A 16,420-nucleotide genomic window follows, 5' to 3' on the forward strand; every position below is an offset into this window, starting at 1 on the left:
CCACAGCCACCCCAACCTTCAGCAACCACCACCCTGATCAGTCAGTAGCCATCTACGTGACTGACCCTCCATCAGCGAAAAGGTTAGGACCCACTGAAGGCTTAGATGATCATTAGCATTTTTGAGCAGTAAAATATCTTTAAGGTATATACATAGTTTTTTTAGACATAATGCTACTATAAACTTAATAGACTAGGGTCTGGTATAAGCATAATTTTTATATGCATTGGGGAACCAAAAAATTCATGTGACTTGCCTTGTTGTGATATTTGCTTTATTGTGGTGGTCTGGAACTGAACCTACAATATCTCCCAGGTATGCCTGTAATTCTGTTACTCTAAGAGGGTTCATGTCAAGTAGTTACTGGAAAACTGAAGTTGATAGCCCTTTATTTTGAAAATCTAGAGTAAGTTGAACTTTTTCTAATTAAAATAGAATGGTTCTTTTTGCAGTCCACGGTCTTTGCTATTTTTCAAAATGTAATTAGCTAATATTTTATTTTTTTCTTAGGCAATTCAGCAACAGAGCTCTTCAGAAACCGAGGGAGAAGGTGGGAATACCGCTGACGCAAGCAGTGAGGAAGAAGGCGACAGAGTAGAGGAAGATGGAAAAGGCAAAAGAAAGAGTGAAAAAGCAGGCTCAAAGCGGAAAAAGTCATACACTTCAAAGGTTACTGAGAAACCTTTCCCCTTGTTAATATACATAGAAATATATCAACTCTTTTGAGCCTCTTTCTTTAGAGACTAATACATCTGAAGGGAATAGGCAGGTAATCTTAGACGTGAGGGTAACTGCTATGAACTCTCGTAAGGGCTATTTGGCCCTGAAATACCACCTTCTCAGTTGGAGGAGGACTGTTCTTTAATCAAGGATATAAGAGTAGGCATCCCTCTGATAACAATCCCCAGATCAGCTCTGAAGAATTTAAGAATGTAGGAGACTTCAGTACAATTTAGGACTATGTGTGTTACTGTTGATGGAAGCGTAAAGATAGACTCAGACTCTTGTCTCTTTTCTTTAAAGACTGTACTTTGACTATTTTTTCAGTCCTATTTACTGATCACCTGCTCTATGTCAGACACTGTACTAGGTAGATACTAGTGAGCAAATCCAATTCCAGTCCTACCCTCCTATAACTTAACATCCAGTGGATTGGGGGTGGAAACACAGAGTAAAAACCAATAATGAATGTAAATTCTGGAAGGGCTATGAAGGAAATGAATGGGAGCAGGGAATGACAAAGTACATCTATTGAGATAGAGTGGCCAGGCCTTTCTGAAAAGACGAAGTTTATGCTGAGACCTGAAAGAGTCTGGAAGGAAGAGCTGTGTGTGGCAGAGCTCTGCAGGTGGGAGCGTTTGACGTGTTCCTGAATTGCAACAAGGCAGGCATCAGGATCAGGAGGAAGAGACCAGCAGAGACTAAACAATGGAGACTGGTAGGCCGTGCTGACAGCTTACTGACCAGAGATGTATTAAATATGTCTTTGGTTACCTGAACAGTATTGACCAGAGACGTTTCAGTATTCACGTACATAACAAACCACTGGCCACAGGCATAGTTTCTGCCTATGGTCAATAATGTGTTAAGGAGTTGGAATTTTTTTCCAAATGTAACAATAATTTATTGGAGATATGACATGATCCTTGATTTACAAATCAGAAGATTAGGTTTTTCATACAGTAATTCACAAATGCAGTTGAAAAAACTGATATTGTGGAAGTTGTTCACCTTATAGAAACTTTAAGCAGGATAAATGGATCTTTGAAGATAAAGATTGGTACAAGTTTTGCTGTAATGGGTCTGTCACAAAGGTGAATCCTTAGAGAAATTACTTCCATTTAGATTGTGGTATTTAGTGACTGGATATACTTAGGAAACTCCTTAAAAACAAATATCATGGGTTTATTAGACTGTCAGCCTTTTATAGTCTATAAAACCCACCCAACTGGCATACAGGTACAATTGTATGAATGCATATTACTTCCTGTACACCTCATGAAGAACATGGTATCTGCCTTAAATGAGGATAAAGTTTGCAAATGACAGCAAAACAGTTAGAAAAATAACCCCCGTGGAAGACTGGATCTCCCACAGGGATTATTTTTTAAGCTGAATTTCTTTTAGCATTTTGGACTTCACTTAAAACACCCAACTGAATTAATTTTATTTAATTCATGATTGTCTGCTAAGCTTCTATGAAATGTGTTGTGCTACCCTAAATTATCTAAGCTTTCTAAGGTAGCTGAGATATTTAATAGTGTGTATATGTGACTTTTAAACATCCTTATTTTATTTCTCTTGTGCAAACCAGAAGTAACGGAACTCCTGCCTGGGGTGGACTTATAGTATAAAGCAGTGGAGAGGGAAAGGCATACTATACTTACTAAGGCTTATCTATTTTTAAATTAAAGAATCATTCCCTTTGCTTCCTTTACTGTCACAACTTTTGTGATCACTTGAGAACCATGATTTATTTTCAGTATCAATTGAATAAGCTAGCACAATGGTTCTCAAACTTTTACATGCACCAGAATCACCTGGGAATGGGGTTGTTAAAATATATATTGCCCAGTGCCACCCCACCCCAAAATTTCTATTTTAGTTGGTCTAGGGTGGGACCTTAAATATCCGTGAGCTGAGGTTGCCAACCTGGGAACCACATACCTGGGGTAACCTCACTGCTCTCTTTGGCTTTCCAAATATTTCGTTTTTGTTGTGTGTGGTGATTTTTTTTTCCTACATCTGTTTATTAAAGTTGAATGGTTTTCCTTTGTCACTCAAAACCAGTGGCTCACAAACTTTTCTGACTGCATCCAAGTTAGGTTGAGGGAAGAGTCCCACATCCCCCTGCCTTAGTTTCTATGGGAAAAAGGTTCAGTAACCGTAATGAAAAGCCATAGTGAAGCACACTTGAGGGAGGAGATATATATATATATGTATATATCACTTGAGCATTAAGTGTATGTATGATTCATATTGGAGCCATAACAGATACTGGAAAATTATTAGCAGAACATACTTTGCATAGAAGTTATTTACTGTAAAAAGGAGAGCTAATGGACAGGGAGGCCTGGCATGCTGCGATTCACGACTGAGCGACTGAACTGAACTGAACTGAACGGAATCAAGAGAACCTCAGAACAGGCTGAACTGATGCTGATAGTAAACCATTAGCAATCTTAGTTAAAAACCAAAGACAGCAATGGCTGGGTACACAACCGGTTTAAGACCACATTGATGAAACTAGTAAAGGGTGGGTCCTTCCCCAAAACTCCAGGGATTGCGAGGATCTGCATATGCCCAGTGAGAGCTTCCTAAGGTTACAACATATAGCCTGGCAGCCAGATTTCTCAGTGGAATACTGATTGTGACTCATTAGCAAAACTGAAGTAACACCCTATTTCTAGTCTTAAAAAATTATGAAAACCTGAAAAATTATAAAACTTAAAAAATTACTTACAGGGTTACTCGTCTGTATCCTTTGTAGGCACTATAAATTTTAGGGTGTTGTGCCTTATTTTCCATAAGAATTGCAAGTCAGGAACTGTTATTTGAGGATTGCTATGTAAAGCAATTACTCCATTTTGATAATTATACTGTATTTACTAGGAGAACAAAAGTATTTCACCTTTTATATCATCACACTTGATTTAAACTTAAACTCTAGGCACTCCACATTCAGATTATTAAATCTCTGCTTTCCTTCTATGTAAAAAAGTAAAAGCAGTCATTTTAAAGGGACATTTGAGGCTTGGTTGGTCATTTCAGTTAAGTAAAATAGAAGCAATGTAATTATAGATTCTGTCACATAGCTAAAAGGTATTTTCTCTTTAAAAGTTGCATTTTAAAATACAGATTGTCTGAGGCTTAATGAGTTTTCTTAGCTGTTATTTGCCATGTGCTTAAAGATTCATAAAATTTTTCAGAAAGGAAGTGTAAGTAAAATGCTACATTTCATTTTCTTAAAAGTGCACAGTAGGGCCAGCTTTTGATCATTTTAATGTTTTCTGCAAAGGAGCTCTGGCTGTGAACTCTAATTGTTTTCATCCTCACTGCAGAGTTCATCTTGGTTTCAGAAGCAAGATGATAAAAATGGAGCTGGTTCACCAGTATGGCCTTGAGTTCTTAAATAATTCTCCATAATTTAAAAAATTAAATTTGGATCACATGGTGATGTACAAGTTTTGCCAAGATCATGCCATATATGCCATTAAACTGACAGCTTCTATAAGTGCTCTAACATGGGTATCCATGTATGAGTCTAGATAGTTGATCTTGCTTCTCTGGACCTCACGCTCTGCTGTGAAATGATGGGGAAAGACAGGCGACCTTGAGGGTGCCTCCTAGCTTTGTAGCCTTCCTAGAGTGGTATCCATCAACTCTATTTATTCATTGATAGTGTTCCAGGTGTATGACTCTTCATTTTCTGCCCTTCATATCACACTGCTGGAAAGAACTAAAAGGTTATCTAGTCCACCTCTACTTCCTTTCCAGCTGGTTAAACTGAGGCCCAGGGAGGTGAGATGACTTGTCCAGGGTTATCTAGCTCAGTCTTAGTACTCTTCATGTTGTATCATGCTGTATCCTGTATCAGGCCACACAAACTGGATATAGGCCAGCTGTTCCTACATCTCTCACTTGGATTTGTGCATTCAGGGCTCTACTTTTGACTATAATTTTTAACTTGTCTAAACCTTTAGAAATCCTCTAAACAGTCCCGGAAATCTCCAGGAGACGAAGATGACAAGGACTGCAAAGAAGAAGAAAATAAAAGCAGCTCTGAGGGTGGAGATGCCGGCAATGACACAAGAAACACAACTTCAGACTTGCAAAAAACCAGTGAAGGGGTAAGAATATGCCTGTAACGTCTCCTACCTTCCTGTTCACCTGGAAGGCACTCTGCCTCAGAACAGGGTTCCTATCTCAGTGTTAGTAACTGTGGCCTTGGTGATGGAGAACATGCTCAGCTGGACCTATACATTCATTCCCTGCTCCTGAATAAGTGATGAGCTTCTCACAGTCTGAGAACAAAAGACAGCCAGGTGGGAATTACACCTGCCCATCAGTTTGGAACTCAGACAGGATTATTCTCTTTTAAACTAACTTCAGCGGCTTGCGAGTTTTTGAAAAGTTAGGCATGAAGTACTGAAATGGTGAAATGCCACCTCAGAATTTTCCAGTTGTATTTCTTTTATTATAAAATGAATGGCATGTTCAAAATAGGGTGTTTTATACTGCTCCTTCTTTCCTAGAAGCAGTATGTAATTTAATATACCCAGGGGACTTTAAATATTTAAATATTCAAATTATATGTGAATGTAAATGTTTAAAGTAACCAAGGGGGAAAGTTGTCCACTTTGAATCTTGTTCACTAGTGTTAACCTCTGTCAGTAACTTCAAGGTCACAGGCAAGTCAACATTTGTAAAAGTTTTAGTGAAGGCAGATTTGCCCTGGTCATTTTCCATAGATCTTTATGAAGACTAACTAGACAGCGGCAAATCATTTTAAAACAGTATCCATAAAACAAGTAATTATTCTTTAGTTCTGATTTCATTTCTGGTCTGCTTTTGTCAGTACTGTTTACCTCTCAACTGCCTCCTTCTTCCAGTAACCCATGTTGATTCCCAAGTTATGACAATTCTAACTACTCCCTTGTTCCTCTTACACAACGCAGCTTCACTCTGTCCTCTGCCTGCCTTCTCTCGACCTCTCCAGTAAATAGACCCCTCTCAGGAACACTGAGCTGCTAACAGTCACCAAAGGCTTGAGTACCTGACTTATATTTGGTTTTCTTTTTATCTCACCTGCTACCTTCATCCTAGGTATCTTTAATATGCATATAGCAAAAACTCCCACCACGTGTCTCCCCTTTACTACCAACTTCATGTCTGGCTGTACTTCCTGTGACAGAGAAGGAGGCAGTCTACACCCTTACTACTCCATGTGCAGCCTGCAGACCAGGTAACATCAACATCATCTGGAGGCTTGTTAGCGATGCAGAATCCAGGCTCAACCCTAGACCTACCAAACCAGAATCTGCATGTTAACTCCCAAGTTATTCATCTGCACATGACAGTTTGAGAAGCACTAAGCTCTACCTTTCTATCATCAGAATCCAGAATATCATCTCCTCCTACCTTATCCACGGTTACCCCCTCACCCCCATCACTTGTCCCGCCTCTCTCCTGTGCCTTTCCTTTCTTTCCCACTGCTCCTTACTCTCTGCCTCTAAACAGTATTAGGTCTCCCTTATCCTTATAAACAGTATTAGGTTTCCCTTATCCTTATAGGAGCTTCCCTTGTTGGTCATGGAGAAGGCAATGGCACCCCACTCCAGTACTCTTGCCTGGAAAATCCCATGGACAGAGGATCCTGGTAGGCTGCAGTCCACGGGGTCGCTAAGAGTTGGACACGACTGAGTGACTTTACTTTCATGTTTCACTTTTATGCATTGGAGAAGGAAATGGCAACCCACTCCAGTGTTCTTGCCTGGAGAATCCCAGGGATGGAGGAGCCTGGCGGGCTGCCGTCTGTGGGGTCACACAGAGTTGGACTCGACTGAAATGACTTAGCAGCAGCTTGTGGGTCAGCTGGTAAAGAATTCGCCTGCAATTCGGGAGATGTGGGTTCGATCACTTGGTTGGGAAGAACCCCTGGGGAAGGGAAAGGCTACCCACTCCAATAATCTGGCCTAGAGAATTGTAGATCGCAAAGGGTCGAATAGGACTGAGCGACTTTCACTTTCACTTTACCATTATAGATACCTCCCTTCTACTATATGTCCTACTCCTTCCACCTTTCTCTTCATCTCTAATTTCTTTAAAGTTATTTTTTTTCCTCCCAGTGTCCATTGTCTCACCCACTCATGACTGAACCCCTGACATTCTTGTTTCTTCTTTGCTATTTCATTGAAACTGCTCTCCTAAAGGTCCCTAGTGATCCTCCCATTACCAAACCCAGTGTCTGCTTTAGTCTTAATCTGCAGCATTTAGTACCGTTGGCCACTTTCTCCTTCTGACTGTGCCTCCAGCTCACTAGTGTCTTCTGCTGCTTCTCCCAGTTTCTTCTCAGCCTCTTTCCAGAGCACTTTCCTCCAGGCTGTCTTGGCACACTTCTGGTCCGAAAGCTTCCCCTCTGTCCATCTTAGGCACTCACATGGCTTCAACTGTCATATATGACTGATGGCTTCCCATTCTGTATCTATTGCATTGTAGATTCATTTTTCTGTTAATGAAACCATCTCTACTTTAATATCTTAAAGCCACTCAGAAGATAGTTGCTACCGGAAGTAGCAAGAGCAGCAGCGTGGTCGCGGCTGACACCCTGTGTGCCCGTACTATGCTCAGTACTGTCCCTCTCCTTAGTCCTCACAGGGGTCCTGGGGCAGGTGCGGTGGTCTGCACTTTGGAGCTGGGTAACCTGAAGCCGAAAGGATGGGCTTTTCAGGGCCTGAGTTAGAAGCAAGGGCCTAAGATCTTTTTATTTCTACCCTGTGTCTAATAATATAATTTTATATACAAAAAGATATATATAATATCAAGTAGTAAGCAATACCAGAGACCCTACCACTCAACACCAAAAATAGAATATAACAATAACTTGTATCCATTTACATGTTCTTTCCCATCCCATCTTCTTCCTACCCGGAGATAACCACTAGTGTTATATTTACCATTTCCTTCCATTTTCAAAAACTTAGCCCATACCTAACATACAGGTATATACTTAAATAATAATTAAATTTTGCTCCTTTTTGAGCTTTTTAAAAAATGATGACATTTACTCACTACTGTGCTTCGGAGATTCCTTCATGGGGTTATGTGTAGTTTACTCATTTCTCATTACTTTATAATACTCAATTTTATGAGTATATCACAACTTCTTTATCCAGCCTTCTGTTGACAGGCATTTTGGTCATTTCCAGCTTTTTGCAGTTAGGAACTGTGTTGCTGTGAATATTTCCATATTGTCTCCTAGTGTACACATGCAAGGGTTTCTTTAAGGATGTGTAAACTCAGACTGGACAGGCTGAGTCACAACTGTTTTTATGGTGTTTATAAGATAATGCCAAAAAAAAAAAAAAAAGATAATGCCAAATTATGTCCCTAAGTTGTTGGACCAGCTTATACTCCGCCATTCATATATGAGTTCCTGTGACTCACTTGTCATTGTCAGACTTTAAAATTCTTCCCAATATAGTGGGTGAAAATTCTAATCTTAATTTGCAATTCTTTGATCAGTAATGAAGTTGAGCCTCTTTTTACCTATTTGACCACCTGTGCTTCCTCTTTTGTGCAGTGCTTGATTTGCAAATTTTGCCCATTTTCTTACTGAATGTATTTTCCTACTGACATGTAAAGGACTCCTTTACATATTCTGGATTCTAACAGACATGGGTGGTCATGTGCATTGCAGACATCTTCGCCAAGTTTGTGGCTTTTCTGTTCAATTTCTTAATGATACCTGTTAGTGAATAGACATTCTTCGTTTTATTGTAGTCAGATATATCAAGATTTTCTTGTTATGGTTGTCATTTTTCTGTATTGTTTGAGAAATCCATTCCTATCCCAAAGTCAGAAAGATATTCTTCTGTATTTCATTTTAAAATTGTAAACTTTTGTTTTTAACATTGTAGTGTTTAATCCATCTAGACTTGATCTTTGTGTGGGGTACTAGATAGGATCCCACTGCGTTTTCCCCACAGCACGACCATTTAACCAGCACCATGTATTGAACAGTCTCTCTCTTCCTCTCTGATATGCAGTGTCATCTGTCATGTAGCCATGGGTCTCTCTGGGTTCTCTATTCTGTTCCTTTCGTCAGTACTACAGTTTCTTAGTTACAGTAGCTTTATAATGTGTCCTGATATCTTATAGGGCAAGTAGCCTAATTTGGGGGGCTTCCCAGGTGGTACAGTAGTAAAGAATCCACCTGTCAATGCAGAAGACAGAGGAGACGGGTTCAATTCCTGGGTCGGAAGATCCCCTGGAGAAGGAAATGGCTACCCACTCCAGTATTCTTGCCTGGGAAATCCCATGGACAGAGGAGCCTGGTGGGCTACACTCCATGTTGCAAAGAGTTGGACATGACTGAGCACACACACAGGCAGCCTAATTTTTTTTCTTCAGATATTTTTTAGACACCATCTAGGATAGAAGGTCAAGAGGGGCTTTTTTTCTTGATGGGAGAATTTGCAGCACATAGGCTGATAAGAATGATACAAATGTGGAATGATCACAAAATAATAATGTAGGAAAGAATTGCCAAAGTAGGGCTCTTCAGAATGCAATCAGGCATAAAATCCAGTGCGCCTCTGGAGGGGCTGGTTTAGTTCATGCACTGAAATAGGAGGAACTTACCTGCCTCTGTGCCCAACACACTGTATTTTCCTCCTTTTGGGCGTGGGGGCAGGTAAGTGGGTACCTGGGGTGAGAGCTTGTAAAAGTTCTCATCTGATTGTTTCTGTCTCCTTAGGAAGCAAGGTCAACAATTGAGAGTGAGAGCAGGAAGAAGTGTTGAAATTTCGAGAGGAGGAAAAAAGGGATAAAATAGTTAGAATACAAAAGTGACTGGACTTTGGAACAGCAGGAAGGGCCCACTCAAGGTTAGTGGTCATTAATTTAAGAACAGTCAGATGGCTATGTGTTTTTCTCCAGGCATATTCAATTGTGCAATCACAGAAAAGTAGAGAACCGAGTTTATCCAGAATTGGAGTTTGCCCAGAGAGCAAAGTAAAGGAAGTTTGAGGCAGGGAGTTGAGGGTGTGTGTGAGGAAGAGATTAATTACGATGGTGGACACATGGAATCCAGAGCATGTTCAGAGGGAAATAGGGATGTGACGAAGGGACAGGATGAACAGATTTTGAATATCAGAGAGTTCTTGGAGTTGGAGTACTAGGTAAAGGGAATGGGCTGGAAAGACAAGTAGAGATGGAATAGTCAGATGTCTAGATGGAGTTATGGAAGCAGGTGGCAGGGCCGGTGCTCTTGGTGTCTTCAGTAAGACAGGTTTTCATTGTGTGAGCCCTGTTCACATCGCAGAACATGTAGTAGGACCCTTGGCCCCTGCCCATTAAATGCCATTGAAAACTCCAACCTACAATGTTCCCATAATTTCTCCCAAAAAAAGAGTGACCTTGTATTTGCAAATGCTCTCAGTGGTTGAAAATTGCTTGTTTAAGAAATATCCATGGAAATGAGCAGCTAAGGTAAGGTAGGAGACAATGTTTTTAGGGAAGAGGAAGTCCAGGAACTAAGAGGTTAGAGTGTTGCAAAGACAATCTCTGTGCATGTTGACAGCCAGCAGTTAGGATGCTGAATGACAGTGAGCCAGAGCTGACATCTTTAAGGAGTCAGGGAGAGTGACTGGGGAGTCTTGGCGAAGACTGCAGTAGGGAAGGGATGGCGTCTTACAGCATTAAGACTAAAGTCCATAAGGATTTTTTTCCTGGGGGGAAGCACAGAGAGAGGAAGAATAGCTAGAAATAGTAGTAAGGTCAAGGTCACCTTCCCGGGCCTGTAGTATGAGAGCTGCGGCAGAGGAGAAGGTTACCAGCCGGGGGTTGCAGGGAAAGCAGCAGCAGGGTCTCCAGAGGGGAGCTAGATTGCAGTTAGAACAAGTTAATGAGTAAATATCTTGGGAATGAAGAAGGTTTGCTGATGGCTGACTGTAATTTCCAAGGGAAGCTAAAGGCAAAGGAGAAAAGGAAGGATATACCCATCTGAATGCAGAGTACCAAAGAATAGCAAGGACAGATAAGAAAGCCTTCCTCAGCGATCAATGCAAAGAAATAGAGGAAAACAATAGAATGGAAAAGACTAGAGATCTCTTCAAGAAAATTAGAGATACCAAGGGAACATTTCATGCAAAGATGGCCACAATAAAAGACAGAAATGGTATGGAACTAACAGAAGCAGAAGCTATTAAGAAGAGGTGGCAAGAATACACAGAAGAACTATACAAAAAAGATCTTCATGACCCAGATAACCATGACGGTGTGTTCACTCACCTAGAGCCAGACATCCTGGAATGCAAAGTCAAGTGGGCCTTAGGAAGCATCATTACAAACAAAGCTAGTGGAGGTGATGGAATTCCAGTTGAGCTATTTCAAATCCTGAAAGATGATGCTGTGAAAGTGCTGCACTCAATATGCTCGCAAATCTGGAAAACTCAGCAGTGGCCACAGGACTGGAAACGGCGGTCAATTTTCATTCCAGTCCCAAAAAAAGGCAATGCCAGAGAATGTTCAAACTACTGCACAATTTCACTCATCTCACACACTAGCAAAATATTCAAAATTCTCCAAGCCAGGCTTTAACAATATATGAACCATGAAATTCCAGATGTTCAAGCTGGACTTAGAAAAGGCAGAGGAACCAGAGATCAAATTGCCAACATTTGTTGGATCATCAAAAAAGCAAGAGAGTTCCAGAAAAGCATCTACTTCTGCTTTATTGACTACGCCAAAGCCTTTGACAGTGTGGATCACAACAAAGGGTGGAAAATTCTTCAAGAAATGAGAATACTAGACGACCTTACTTGCCTCCTGAGAAATCTGTATGCAGGTCAAGAAGCAACAGTTGGAACTGGATATGGAAGAACAGACTGGTTCCAGATAGGGAAAGGAGTACGTAAAGGTGTATATTGTCACCCTGCTTATTTAATTTGTATGCAGAGTACATCAGGCAAAATGCTGGGCTGGATGAAGCAAGCTGGAATCAAGATTGCCAGGAGAAATATCAATAACCTCAGATATGCAGATGACACCACCCTTATGGAAGAAAGCGAAGAAGAAGTAAAGAGCCTCTTGATGAAAGTGAAAGAAGAGAGTGAAAAAGCTGGTTTAAAACTCAACATTCAGAAGACTAAGATCATGGCATCTGGTCCCGTCACTTCATGGCAAATAGATGAGGAAACAATGGAAACAGTGAGAGACTTTACTTTTCTGGGCTCCAAAATCACTGCAGACGGTGACTGCAGCCATGAAATAAAAGACACTCCTTGGAAGAAAAGCTATCTAAACAGCATATTAAAAAGCAGAGACATTACTTTGCTGAAAATGGTCCATCTAGTCAAAGCTAAGGTTTTTCTGGTAGTCATGTATAGATGTGTGAGTTGGGACTATAAAGAAAGAGGAGTGCTGAAGAATTTATGCTTTTGAACTGTGGTGTTGGACAAGACTCTTGAGAGTCGCTTGGACTGCAAGGAGAGCAAACCAGTCAATCCTAAAGGAAATCAGTCCTGAATATTAACTAGAAGCACTGATGCTGAAGCTGAAACTCCGATACTTTGACCACCTGATGCAAAGAACTGATTGGAAAAGACCCTGATGCTGAGAAAGATTGAAGGCAGGAGAAGAAGGAGATGACAGAGGATAAGATGGTTGGATGGCATCACCAATTCAATGGACATGAGTTTGAGCAAGCTCCGGGAGAAGGTGATGACAGGGAAGCCTGGCATGCTACAGTCCATGGGGTCACAAGGAATCAGAGACAACTGAGCAACTGAACTGAACTGACTGTAATATCCAAGGGACCCAGTGGAAGAGACTAAGGAATTGGGGGATGGGGGGGAGGCTTGCATTTAAGAGATGAGGTTGTAAATGAACACAACAAAGTGTCAGGTATGAGAGTCCAGGATGTGATAGATGCTCTGGAGCCCACTTGTGGCAGGAAGAAGGATTGATGGCTCAGGGCAGAGGGTGGTATTGGAGTGGGTAGCCATTCCCTTCTCCAGGGGATCTTCCTGACCCAGGGATCAAACCCGAGTCTCCTGCATTGCAGTCAGATTCTTTACTGTCTGAGCCACCAGGGGAGCCCCCAAAAGGATTATTGTCTCAGGGCAGAGGGTGGGGTGGAAGTTACATACATTGGTGGAGGAAGAAGAGGTTCTTACAAGGAGCCCGCAGAATTCCAAGACTCCCTTTATGTCTGGATGCCTGCCTTCATCCTCACTCCTCTAGCAGAAGCACGAGCAGAAAGGGGCAGGCTGCAGGGCACATAGAGCTCCCTTCTTGGACTCACCGAAGTGGAGGTGACTTTGTGGCCAGGACACCATGCAGATAATACACCTGCTGTGTTACCTCTTGCCGTGAACAAATAACTCCAAGACTCAGTGGCTTAAAATAGCATTTTCTGTGGGTCAGGAACCAAAATAGCTGTAACTTGTTGATACCTCTATCTCCAGATCTCTCCAGAGCTGCCATTAATGCATTAGCAGGAGCTCAAATCATTTTTGAGTTGAGGCTTGGCTTGCGGGTTGGTCCTTTTCCAGGCTCACTCAGGAAGTTGTTGGCAGGTTTTGGTCACTCATAGCTGTTGGATTGAGGGCTTCAGTCCTTCTTCACTGACTGTTGGCCAAAGGCCTCCCTTGGTTCCCTGCCATGTGAGTCTCTCCATAAGGCGGCTCCAGCATGGCAGCTGGCTTCATTAGCAAGAGAGAGGGTGGGAGCAACACAGAAGTCAACCTTTTGTTCTCCAATCTCAGAAGCGATATCCCATCACTTTTGCCTCGTTCAGATCATTAGAGGAAAGTCACAAGATCTAGCTACTCTAAAAGGTAGGGTGTTATACAAGGGTATGAATTTAAGGAGGCAGGTGTCACTGAGATCCATGTCAGAAAGCTGCCCCACCCTGAACCAAACACTGACAACAAGGAGATTAGAACTGGTTTAGACCAGTCAGGTTCTGCCCATCCCTGACACTGGAGTCAAGTACCCAGATCACAAGGATGTCACATCGTTGTGGGGAGGAAGAAAGGACAGTAAGTGTGGGGCGGACAGCGGGAGGGTTCACTGTAGCCACTAACCAGTATTCATACCTTTATTCTTCTGACTAGGGACCTGTTCTTTCTACCATCTGGTGCTGCTGGTGCCCTCCACATCAGGCCCAGTCTCCTGATTTCTGCATAAAATGGCCTTATCACTCTGACCTTAGTTTGTCTTTTCAGCCTCACTTTTCACCATTCACTCGCATTTATTCCAAGCCAGTGGTTTATCAAGGTTTTTAGTCTCAGGACCCCTTTACTACTCTTAGAAGTTATTGAGGGCCTCAAAGAGTTTTTGTTACAGTTATTGATATTTACTTAATTAGAAATAAAAATAAAATTTTAAGGATATTTATTTACTTTAAAATAATAGTAAACCCATTACTTAACATAAAATAACACATTTTTGTGAAAAATAAATACATTTCCCCAAAAAAAAAGTTCTTGAAAAATTATACACTTTTTTACATTTAAAAATATATATATATCTTTAATATCTGCTTTAATAGAAACTCTCAGGCCATATTCTCATATCTGCTTCTGTATTCAGACTGTTGTGATATGTTATTTTGGTTGAAATATAAGAAGAAAATGTGGTCTTCCATAGACATGTAGTTGAAGATGAAGATAGGAATATTTTAATAGCCGGGCTCAGTGGCGTGCGCCTGTAATCCCAGCTTCTTGGGAGGCTGAGGTCGATGGATCATGGGTGCCCGGGGGTTCAGGACTCTGGCGCTGTGTAGAGCGGGCATCTGCCCTGGCACCAACATGGGGCTCCCTGGGGTACCAGGTTGTCTAAGGAAGGGGGGACCCAGCCAGGCCGGACACAGAGGAATATTTTAATAGTCTATTAAGGTCTTTAGTGTGTATTTCTTTTTTTTTTTTTTTTTTTTTAGTGTGTATTTCTTTGTGTGTATTCTTTAATATTACACCAATTCTGTGAGTGGTCATTTCTTGGAGGTTAGTTGCAGTGTTGAATCTAAACCTTTTATATTCTGTCTGGTTAAAATCCATTGGACCATCTGGCACTATGAATCTCTTCTCAAATTTGGAAAATATTTGTTCCCTGAGTTACTTAAGTTTTCCAAATATTTCACTATGAAATCTTTTTAATCACATTTTAAATATCACTATCTTGTCCAAAAAAATCTTTACATTTTGGGAAGCTGATGATTGTAGAGAGGATTTAAGTTTTCTAGAATCCTAATCTTCACTTAAAAGCCCAAATTTTATCGTTGGCAACGAATACTGTCAGTTATTTTCCATGAAGTAATAGGCTCGTTTCATTTATTTTTGACAAAATGCCAAATACCCAAGTCTGAATAACCATAGTTTATCTGCCATATTTCCAAGAAAAATCGGTGCTCCATAAAAAGACCCTGTGGCTTCTCCAGCCTGTAACTTCTGCTTACTATGTTCAGGGTGTCCTTCAGCCTGTTAGTGTACCTCACATTGAAATGCCTCAAGAGAGAACCCAGTGGATTAGCCAGCCATTGTGCAGTATGAAACTGGTGTGGCGCTGAGCATGGCAGCCAGTGCATAAAGGCACAAGTTCTAGCTGCTTATGTGGAGGAGATTTGCAGTCTAGCAAACAGAACACTGCTCAGAACATCCACCAGTGTGAATGAGCAAGGTATTTTTATCATATGCAGATGCAGATAGAGTGATTATGGTATGAGAAGTTAAAAAATTAATTTGTAATTTGACTTTATTAATATAATCCATTTACTAGTACCTCCACCCAAAAAGCATGTCCTTAAAGTTATAGCCACATTCTGCTACCACTTTCACTTTGTTGGGGGCACTAATAATATTCTGAGGCTACCATCAGACCATGTATTTTAAAAATATTCTTCAACATGGATTGAGTAGTTGTTACTAAGAATTTTCTACCGATGCAAACATAGAATATATTGCCTTTCACATTAATATTAATAAAAAGACATGGTTAATAAGTTTCTTTGGTTGATTAACAATTTTTTGTTGTTTTAATGGGTGTTTTCCTCCTTCACAAGGGAGGGAAATCCTCTAAAGCCTGTGAGTATGATCTTATTTCTAGCGCTTTTCTTTGTTAATAAATAATGAGGAGTCATTAGGCACTGTATCTTGCAAGTGCATAGATTTTAAAATGTAATGTTTTTTTTAAGATTGGCTTTCTCATTTTGGTAAGAACAAAGAAGACTAAGAAATGTATTTCTGCTATCATGAGGGGATAGTAGGTTTAGAAACTTTCCTATTTGAAGGTTCTGGAACTAGTTGTATATTATGTATGGTGCAGGGTAGAGTTTGGCTACATAAGTGAAAAACATACCCATGAATGACCACATGCATCCTTCAAACAAGTTCATTCACTTAGTGAAGTGAAGAGCTGAAGCAGGCTGTTTTCAGAAAAGTATTGGGAGCCCAAGTTCCCTCTTTCATTTATCCCACAAGAACAGTATCAAGGGGGTTAATGCATTTGGGTTAATGATGAAGAAAACAAAAATAGCATGCCAGTGGGGAAATGTAACCTGACACAATTAAAAGTGGGACCCAAACTAAAACACAATCCTTTTAGGAAATGGAAGTATTTTATCTTTGTCAAATGGAAGCAATCTAAACTTTAACAAAAATCTAGGCTTCCTTTCTTTTTGTATATCTTGACTTAATAT

General features: G+C 40.7%; 1 protein-coding gene across 2 annotated transcripts in view; it reads left to right on the plus strand.

Annotated features, from left to right (window-relative positions):
• Positions 1-16,420, plus strand: part of HDGFL3 (HDGF like 3) — a 78,931-nt gene that overhangs the window by 57,181 nt on the left and 5,330 nt on the right. For both annotated transcript variants that reach the window (XM_043922623.1, XM_043922624.1), the window contains exons 4-5: positions 511-669; positions 4,704-4,850. In XM_043922623.1, the coding sequence (XP_043778558.1) occupies positions 511-669; positions 4,704-4,850 (306 nt within the window). The remainder of the gene's footprint in view (positions 1-510; positions 670-4,703; positions 4,851-16,420) is intronic.

This window comes from Cervus elaphus, chromosome 13 (assembly GCF_910594005.1).
Source record: "Cervus elaphus chromosome 13, mCerEla1.1, whole genome shotgun sequence".
Classification (NCBI taxonomy): domain Eukaryota; kingdom Metazoa; phylum Chordata; class Mammalia; order Artiodactyla; family Cervidae; genus Cervus; species Cervus elaphus.